Source organism: Limulus polyphemus, unplaced genomic scaffold, assembly GCF_000517525.1.
Source record: "Limulus polyphemus unplaced genomic scaffold, Limulus_polyphemus-2.1.2 Scaffold2056, whole genome shotgun sequence".
Classification (NCBI taxonomy): Eukaryota; Metazoa; Arthropoda; class Merostomata; order Xiphosura; family Limulidae; genus Limulus; species Limulus polyphemus.
Window position 1 is genome coordinate 135,121 of NW_013667666.1, and position 10,810 is coordinate 145,930.

Sequence of the window (10,810 nt, forward strand, 5' to 3'; positions counted from 1 at the left end):
AACGCCCCCACGGCTGAAAGGGCGAGCATGTTTGGTGGGATGCGGATTCGAACCCGCGACCCTCAGATTGTGAGTCGAGCGCCTTATCCACCTGGCCATGCCGGGCACCATGTGAGGAAGTCTCAAGGATGATTCTTGACAACAACAAAAATACCGCTGAAGCTAAAGAGAAAAAGTTACAAAACAGTAGTTAGGCCAGTTCTGCTTTGTGGAGCAGAAACTTTGACCATAAAAAAGAAAAATAGAATGGTATTTTAGAAAGAATAGAGATGAGAATGTTAATTTGGATACTGGGAATATCTTTGAGAGAAATAATAATGAGTGATGGCATTAGGAAAAGTGTTGGAGTCTGTAAAATCCCAGAAAAAGCAAGTGAAGCAAGACTGAAGACACGTAATAAGAAGTGAAGAAGGATGTGCAGTGAGAAGAGGATTGGAAATGCCAGTGAAACGTCGAAGAAGTAGAAGAAGACAGCGAATATGGTGAACAGGAAGACAGAGAATATGGTAGAGAGATGTGGTGGACAGGAAGAAAGAGAATTTGGTGGGGAAGCGTGTGAAAGAGGTTGGTGCAACTAAAAATGATACACAAGACCTTTACCTATGGAGAAGGAAGACCCGAGCGACTGACTCCCTACCAAAATTGGATTAAGTTCATAAGAAGAAGAAAATCAGTTTCAAGTAATGTAATAATTTCTGCCCACTCTGAAATTCTAGATGTAGTAAACATTAAATTTGGGTGCTAATATTGTGTTAAAGATCAAGCACGGACACAGACATACACATGGACTAATTGCTTTATTTAACTCGCATACATTGAGATTTGCAAGATTTTTTTATCCGGTTCGTTTTCCACATTGAAAAGATTCAGCTAACGCCAAAAATTTTTTATCACACAACAAAAATATTTGTCTATTATTACGTGGTTTTGAACAAGTTCTTGGTTTATAGTTGGCTAATGGGAACATGGGGTAGAAAGATTATTAATGGTGGAAGTATTCGTAAAGGTAGTTTTTCTTCTTATTAGTGACGGAAATCAAACACACAATGTAATTCTAACAAAATATATATCCAACTTCTCATTACAAAACATATTTTGGTGTGTCGCATAAGGTGCCGTTCAGGTTGAAAATATTAAATATTTTATAATACTAAATCTGGCGAAATATGATCACTATAATAAAGCTAATCGTATATATTTTCATTACTACTGTAATATAGGCAATCAGTCTTACATTATAAATTTAAATGTTGGTGTTAATTTCTTTATCTTATCTCCTTGATACTCGAGTGAGTGGAGTTAGACAAATTTTTTGCGTTATTATTTCTATAGAAATTCCTAGAAATTATTAGTGTTAGAACACAACACACAAAACGAAACATTTTCAAAGAATCTTTGTATAACATAATAATACTTCCATTCACTTTTAATAACTTTTCAGACGTCAAATTTGTAGAATTAGAAGTCTCTCTTTGCTTTAGAATGAGTTATGAAAATTGAAAAAAAAAGAGTATCTTTTAAAATACCACAGGGAGCTAAACGGCCAGTCCGGATACTAAAAGTTCAGCCATAGCCATCCATAATTCAGAACTGCTGGCAATCGGTAAACATCACCGGCTGTCTGCAAGGCTACTGTTAACCGAACAGCAGAATTTACTCCTATTTTACATTACGTCATCAACAGAAAGGCAGAACGTATTCCATGACGTTTCGTGGGCTAGAATATCTCGAGACATTTCGATCCGCAGCCCGGTATGCAAACTATTGGACCACGCTCAGTAAGTTTACACAACATTCAGTTTACTAATCGTTTTCACACATTTATCTCTGATTCTTTATTTGGTGGTATCTATAAATGATTATTATCTTTATTTGGTGGTATCTATAAATGATTATTATCTTTATTTGGTGGTATCTATAAATGATTATTATCTTTATTTGGTGGTATCTATAAATGATTATTATCTTTATTTGGTGGTATCTATAAATGATTATTATCTTTATTTGGTGGTATTTATAAATGTTTATTATCTTTATTTGGTGGTATCTATAAATGATTATTATCTTTATTTGTTTTTTAGGAAAAATTTCGTTTTCTTCAAAATGCCATATTAGAGAATTATGTTCTAAAAATTGTACCCCAGTTTAAATTTTAAACTGGGTTTTATATGTATTTCGTAATTGTTTTCTCCCTTGTCACAATTTTATACTATTGGAATTTTTTTTTGAATGATATTTTTTTTCTTATTTCTGTACGTTAGGTCTCCTCCATTCCTAGTGCAATTGTAGGCGAGTGGAATTTTGATATTGATACCAAACTGAAGTCAGCAAAAGACGAAGAATCCCAGACCTTGCGTTATTCCGTGAAGGATTCATTTTTTCTTATCTTCAACCCTTGGTGTAAACGTGAGTTTCAAGTATACGCTTTTCATAACGACACATCTTCAACCCTTGATGTAAACATGAGTTTCAGGTGTACGCTTTTCATAACGACACATCTTCAACCCTTGGGGTAAACATGAGTTTCAAGTATACGCTTTTCATAACGACACATCTTCAACCCTTGGTCGTTATGAAAAGCGTATACTTGAAACTCATGTTTACATCAAGGGTTGAAGTTATATCGTTATGAAAAGCGTATACTTAAAACTCACGTTTACACCAAGGATTGAAGATGTATCGTTATGAAAAGCGTATACTTGAAACTCATGTTTACATCAAGGGTTGAAGTTATATCGTTATGAAAAGCGTATACTTGAAACTCATGTTTACAGTTTGTTTGTAATTAAGCACAAAGCTACACAATGGGCTATCTGTGCTCTGCCCACCACGGGTATCGAAACCCGGATTCTAGCGTTGTAAGTCCGCAGACATACCGCTGTGCCACTGGGGGGCGCTCTCGAAAAATATATAAATAACGTAACATTTGTTTGTGCTTCAACTACAATGTTTGTCACTGGATGGATGAATAATTATATAACAGTTATGGAAATTTTGAAACAGCCAGTTTCTTTTGGACTGGCTTATCCATGGACATAATTATTACTAATGTAATATTTGAAACTTTCAAAAATTTTTCCAAAAACTAGGAAATTAATTCTGACGGAGTAGACCCTCACTGTTAAAATTTCTTCGTACCACAGTGATGATTACTACAGTTTAAAAGTAGTTTTGGAGATATAGTAATTTTCTCTACAAGTTAACCCGCAGTTTAACACCAAGTTTCAGGTTGTGAAGTGTAACTTTCTTTTATATTCTTTAAGTCTCTAAATAAACGATAGCACCAGGACCACTTAAATCTACATGTTCATAATATAAGAACCGAAAGTTCCACTAAAGCCCTCCAGGATTTAAATATATATACATATATTTTTAGTGGAGAAAAAAGAGGAAGCAGTCAGTGCCTAAAATATTTTATCATTTTATTACTAAATAAAAAAACCTAGCGCTCTCGACAATTATGAATTTGAAATGGTATGATAATTGAATCTCAGGTGTAAAACAAATAGTCAAGCTTGAGGTTCAATAAATATTAAGTTGTGTAGAATATTTAATCAGAATTCTACGTTTAAGTATGTAATCACCAATCATAGAAATAGAATGATTCTTCGTTCATAGTTTATTACATTTTAAACATTTTTTTTCTATCGAATTTTCTAGAAAATGCATAATATTTATAAAAGTAATATAATGAACTGGTGACGCAGTGTTGCTTTTTTTTAGGCCTAAGAAAAGTGATTAAGATACGCTTGGTTGCTAATGTTTATTCGTCAGTTTCCTCAGTCCGTATTCCACCAATTGAAATGAACGTGAGACAGAGAGAAAGTAACATTTTTAAATTAGCTAATATAACCAGGGGTTATTTTTTGAAACACTTACAAGATATATCTATCAACCTATCTGTTGGTGTATCTATCTATATTTATCAGTGTTTAAGGTGGTTTGTTAAAAGAGCTGTTATGCACGTATGTGGGGAAAGGAGGGGATGACAGGTAGTCGTTTTCAGAAAATAAGGGCAGTGAACTGAGGTGAAACATACTTGTTGCAGAGAGACACTAAATCCAACGAAAGGAATGTGGGTAGGGTGTTTTGCAGCATTATACCTTTTTTTTTTAAATATATTGCCGGTATCTTATACCACCATTTTGTTTTTCTTACCTATATGCATACCAGTGCAAACCGCCCCACTTTAACCATTTGTCTAGCTGTCTGTTTGGCTGATGTTTTAAATGGCTATTTGTAGAGGGCTTAAAAATTCATCCTCTACGCAGTTCTTGTTTGTTTTTTTTTGCATAATTAACATAATATTTCCATAATTTGTTTTTTCAGGTGCAGCCCTAAATAATTCCACCATTTTAATTTGATAAGTGCTTCAATTAGTAAAGGAATGTTTTCCAGAATTAAATATTATACAAATATATTTTGTTTTTTTTATTGAATAACACTTAAAATACTTTTAAAGCACTGAATCTCTTAAGTCTGGTATTATACGGATTTATTCATTCTCTCTCTGTAACATATTTTCGCTCTACACAATTATTTAGGTTAAAAGGCTTACTGGACTCCTTTTTTTTTTTCTTTTAATCTAAATTGGTTCTTAACAACTCCTCTAGAGGACACGGTGTACATGAGTGACCCAGAATGGAGGAAGGAGTACGTGTTGAACGAAAGTGGACTTATTTGGCGTGGAAGCCATAACCGGCTCAGACCATGCATATGGAACTATGGACAGGTATGCATCAGAAAGAAAGGCTTATTAACTCAGTATATTATTTCGCTATTCGCTTTTAATGAGTTTTGGTTCTAACAATTCTACTTGAATCACGAAACGTTGGCAGTTCTTTTATTTCGAAATAATTCGTGTCTGTGTCTTTATTTTCTATATTTACTCATGTTTACAGCTATCCTTTTGTATCCTTATACCAGAATATTATATATAAGCAACAATAACATCTTTATACAGGGAACGGACATTCGAGAGTTAATTATTCTAAAGTGATAAAAATGATATTTTTACGACAATCAGATCTCCGCGTATGGAAAGTCGAAAATAATGTATTTCAACTTTTCATTTAAGGAGTTTTATTAATATGTTTTCCTAAATCAAGTTCCTTGTCATGAAGCCGTGAAGATAAGTAAATAATGAAAATAACTGTCTCTATTTTATGGACGAACAATCAAATGTACCCGTCCCCAGTGACGGGAAAAGTTAAAGTTAATCTATCAATTTAAATTATTTCATGGACTTTAAAAAAGTTAATTGTGTTGCACTTTTGGTTTCACTCGAAGCCAAAGATCTGAGCTACTTATACCGCCCACTGAGAAAAGTAATTGTTTATCATTTCAGTCATGCTAAGAGCCACTCAACAATAACTTACGGTAAATCTACATTTTTATTCATTAAGTTACGTTACATTCTAAAATATGAACCATAGTGTAATTTATTCCTAACAATTTAGTGTAAAATATCCTGCTTGCGAAATAAAATTTGGCATCAAGATTATTTCATGCCTGTTTTCCCGTCATTTCAAAAGTGAATGCTGAGCTTTGCCTGCGTGCACAGCTTTCTTTTCAAACGGGAGACAGACGGATATATGAGATTCCAATGTTCTGAGAAGTACAGTTAAAAAAGTTAAACTTTCTCTTCAGTTCCACCCTGTACGTCACCCAATGGGTCAGTGGTAAATTTATGGACTTACAATGCTAAAATCTGGGTTTCGATTCCTCGTGGCTGACAGCCTGTTGTATAGCATTGCACTAGAACAGATAATCTACCATTTAAAACAGTAAGAAATTCATATCATTGTGCAAATTAAACTGTAGTTTTAGCCTAAGTTAATTCTAAACATTTACTGCCATTTATAGTTATATTATGACAGACTGTCTAGAAAATAAGATGACAAGTTAAGTCTATGTACTGAAAGTATAACATGAAATTTATAGACAACAAAACTAGAAAAATATTTGTTGATTAAAGAGTTTATATATATATTATAAACGTTGGTGATATGAACTTGGCTCTAGGCTAGGTGATCCCACACTACGTCTTAACTTTAGGCTTATTATACCGACACTCACCACACTTATAAGGTTTCATGGCACACACACACACATCACTTACGCCCCCTTGCACCCCCGTAACTAAAATCATAATGGGCAGACAGTAATCGAACTATTCTATTTGGATAAATGCATTTTGGCTTTTATCACGTCTCGTATTTCGAGAAGAAAATGAATAGAAATTAAGCGTGATGTGACACACACCGTCTTTTATATAGGTTAGATTAGGTTATACTTTTGTTGCTAAGCAACATGTCATAAAAGTCATTGTTGGAACGTAGTGTTACCAAAACGGACTGGCGTTTCTATATGTTAGAAGTTGTTAACCTAACTGATGTTTACCAATAATTATTCTATGAATACTGAACGAATTCATTTCATGAATGATCTTAATTTTAATTGGTCCACAAAGGAATTTACCGACGTTTGACTGCCCTTTTCTGCCTCTTTGTTGGTTAGCTATGTTAGCTATGAAATACGGTATATATGTACTATGGGGTGGGGGTGGTAGTACTTGCCCTGTCATTTTTGACGGGCTGTACGTTAGTTATTTATCATTTACAGTACGTTATAGTGACTATAGAATATTATTCCTTACAGGCTTAGAGCACACCAACCAATGTTATATTTAAAGTAACGTGTGATAGTGTTAAAAAGTGTTTGCTTCTTCTTAATAGCATCTGTGATTAATGAGGCTTACACCCACCAAAAAAATTATCAAAGTTATTTTTTTTAATCTTTCCAAAAGTTTGAAGAAAATATTCTGGAGTGCTGTTGTTATCTGTTGAGTCACGTAGGAAAGCTCAACATTGTTGGACGCGCTGATCCAGCTCGTGTTGTACGCCATGTCAGTTCTGTGGTAAGTTAATTTCTGTACTAGGATTTCATCTTCATATTTATAAATAGAATAAAATTATCAAATTGCTGAACAGAACACGATTAAAATAGTATAGAAGTTTCCTTTGATCGAACAGAACGACGAAATAACGAGTCTTGTAATTTTATTCACAGATTTCACCGTTTTTTCCCGATATTTCTCCCCTCCCACACTCGTTAGGAGCAAAATTCAAATGTAGAACAATTACAGTTTCAAGTCTACACGAGAAAAAACTGATATTTCAGTTTCACGAAAGAACAACAACTAAATTGAACCTTCGTAAAGCTAGGGAAAAAAATACTCGGGCAAACTTAAAAACACTAGTTAAAAGCTTTACGTCCAAATGACCTGTGGCTAAATTTTTGAAGATGACACTTCTAACGGAGCTTCAACATTTTAACCACTAGTCACTCGGACGTAAAGCTCTGAACTAATGTTTGTTGAAGATCATATCCAGTAATTAGAAACATTGGACTTGCATATACGTTCTGTTAAAATGTACATAAATACAACCAACAAAAGTACAGTTTCTAGACAGTTTTCTAAATTTAACGGTAGGGAAAAAATTACAATGTACCTCAGCGGCCTTATCCGAAAGGGGGGGGGGGGGTAGCAATATTTAATTAAACCCACTCTATGTCAGAAGCTGTAATTAATGAACAAGATGTTTGACTTTTTCTTTAAACTTTAATGACACCTTATGGAACACATTGGCTAAGCGGTCGTACTAAGATATTCCAAGGTTCAGACACAGCTGTCCATAATTTTGAGCTCTTGACCAAAGGGAGGGCAACTGGTCAGCAGTACTCACCTCCTACATGGCTACACTTAATCAGCAAGAATATATATTGCTAATTACATCTATAATTATCCATCTAGATTTTTTTTCTATTTTGCACGTACAAAAAAAAATTACGTTTTTAGGTATATATTGTTTTAAATTGTTCTTTCAAAAAGTACCAATTATTCAAAAAGCAGAAAAGCACCTAGACAATAGACTGATTATTCGTGAATCTTTTTTACAAAGTCCATGGGGTAGAATTTTAAATTTAGTAAGATTCGAATATATGGGAATTAAAAAATAACAACACTATATTGTCATATGCTGAATACTTCCATGACATATATACATTAATATAAAACTTTTAGGTTAACTCTCCTGATGACAATGGTGTCCTCGTTGGTAACTGGTCAGGAGATTATGGTGGGGGACAGTCTCCTACTTCCTGGGGGGGTAGTGTGGCTATTCTTCAGCAGTTCTTCAAGAACAAGAAACCAGTGAAGTATGGACAATGCTGGGTTTTTTCGGGCGTCTGTACAACAGGTAAGCTGGAACAGTTTCAAAGTTCCTTTACTGTGGCGAGCTTCTAACCATATGTATAAATAACCAAAACATTTAGAAGAATGTCTTTAGGTCGGGAACTGCAACTGATGTACAGAACAAAGTCATTTCATGGTTCACACTATTAACCAACGTATAAAACGAAGCGAGAAAACAATTAGGATGTTTTACACAAACTTTGACGTGGTCACTATTAATTTCTCAAATGATTTTAAAAGCAGAGTTGTAAAAAAAAAAATTGTTCAAAGCTTTAATATCAAGCACGAGTTTTCAGGCTTAAGTACTAAATGTATAAACACATAAGAGAACAATAGCATATTCAAGACTCCTTTAATTTTTTTCTTTTGCAACGTAAAGTTCGTTTATATAAATATGTATGTGTATATATATGAACACCAATTAATACGTACGCGATTCAGTATAGTTTATAAATATTATTTCCACTGTTTTTGTCAGCACGAATCAATTATTTGTTAACTTAGAATGTACTGGTAGTTGGTTATTACATAAAACCCGCCTTCCTTCTCCATTGTTATGCTCGTAACGTTAATGATAAGATGAAATGTTTGTTAATGAAAGTTGTGTTTTTAATTATCTTCCCTGTCAGTCTGTAGAGCTCTCGGAATCCCGGCCAGAAGCGTCACCAACTTCTCTTCAGCCCATGACACGCACAATAGTCTCACCATTGATTACTTCTTTGATGACGAGGGTGAGCCCATTGAGAGGCTGAATATTGATTCTATCTGGTGAGTATAGCTGACAAATAAGCTTGCTAAACGAAAATTTATAACTATCAGAAAGGAAGATATGCCTAGTGTAGCATCAGAAAGGAAGATATGCCTGGTGTAGCATCAGAAAGAAGATATGCCTAGTGTAGCATCAGATAGGAAGATATGCCTAGTGTAGCATCAGATAGGAAGATATGCCTAGTGTAGCATCAGAAACCGTGTTGTACTGTAGTATTTGATACTCGTGTAATCTTATAAACTCGTAATGATAACAAGGACTCGTATTAGCAGGTCGAGAAATCCTTTTCGATGCATCTATGTATTTTCTTCAGATCTGTAGATTTCCGCGGTTTTAAGGGTGTAATAGTTAGCATGACGTATGTCTGAAATATTAGAATTTCTATACCTTACTTAGTCTTGTAGAGACATAATACTATTATTTTGAATGTTAGTGAAAATATACAAAACCGTTGGAAGTCAGTTGTCTATACTTTTGCCTCACTCTGTGGCTCAGCGGCAACTCTGCAGGCTTAGGACGCTAAAAATCGAGTTTCGATACCCGTGATGGGAAACTAGCACAGATGTTTACTTGTGCTTAACAAGTCAACCAGTTAACTATGATGTAAAAATGTTCAAAGTTCAACAAACAGCTTCGTGCAATTTTCTGAATCAGTCAAAACGACACGTTGTGAAAATCGATGCTTGACACGTGTTAGTAAAACTGAGAGATGGCTAGACAGAGGGTGAAAAAAATTGGCAAGATTTTAACATATTGGTAGAATGTCTTTTCTCACAAGTGAACGCCAGGATCTTGAGTTAAAGAATTAAACACAGTCAACACTTTAACCAGTTGTTCACATAGAGTAAACTTTGACTTAAATATTAAACACAGTCAACACTTTAACCAGTTGTTAGCACATAGAGTAAACTTTGACTTAAAGATTAAACACAGTCAACACTTTAACCAGTTGTTAACACATAGAGTAAACTTTGACTTAAAAAATTAAACACAGTCATCTCTTTAATCAGTTGTTAGCACATAGAGTAAACTTTGACTTAAAGATTAAACACAGTCAACACTTTAACCAGTTGTTAGCACATAGAGTAAACTTTGACTTAAAGATTAAACACAGTCAACTCTTTAATCAGTTGTTAACACATAGAATAAACCTATTCCTTTTGTGCTTTTTTTTTCGTCTGTTGAATATATATCCTAACAGATGGCGTTTCTAAAGTTAAAAAGAAAGATCACACTGTTCTTTGACGTCATGAGTCAAAATTCTGTTTGAAGCATATTATTCTTTTATTAACAAATAACAAGTTAATAAAGATAGATAGTTCTCTCAAAAGCACGCACCAGTAGCTCAGCGGTTAGACTGAGGGCTTGTAGTGCTAAAATGTGGGGCTTGATCCATGTAGTGGGCAAAACGAAGATAGCCCATTCTGCACCTTTGTGCATATGAGTAGACAAACAAATTCTCACAGGGGAGGTTTTACTTGTTTAGCCTATATTAAGTATTGATGAATTTCGATAAAAAAAAATGAATTAATGGAGTTATGCTGTTAATGGTTTTCCTCTGTCTAGGCATTATATATCGCATGGTCGCGGGTTCGATTCCCACCACCGAACGTACTCGCCCTTTCAGCCGTAGGGGCGTTCAGAGCATCAATATCAATTCCAACATGTCGGCCCCTCCCATCTCAGTTTTTAAGGCTAAAGTCACCTGAACGAAATTTGCTGAACCACCGTTGACACTTACGAACGTTCAAAACATTTACGTAAACTTCTTTGATATTCTTTGT

General features: G+C 34.4%; 1 protein-coding gene across 1 annotated transcript in view; it reads left to right on the forward strand.

Annotated features, from left to right (window-relative positions):
- Positions 1 to 10,810, forward strand: part of LOC106465802 (annulin-like) — a 51,882-nt gene that overhangs the window by 32,305 nt on the left and 8,767 nt on the right. Inside the window, exons 4-8 of the mRNA XM_022393747.1 lie at positions 2,262 to 2,406; positions 4,614 to 4,732; positions 6,809 to 6,919; positions 8,087 to 8,261; positions 8,887 to 9,025. Of these exons, the coding sequence (XP_022249455.1) occupies positions 2,262 to 2,406; positions 4,614 to 4,732; positions 6,809 to 6,919; positions 8,087 to 8,261; positions 8,887 to 9,025 (689 nt within the window). The remainder of the gene's footprint in view (positions 1 to 2,261; positions 2,407 to 4,613; positions 4,733 to 6,808; positions 6,920 to 8,086; positions 8,262 to 8,886; positions 9,026 to 10,810) is intronic.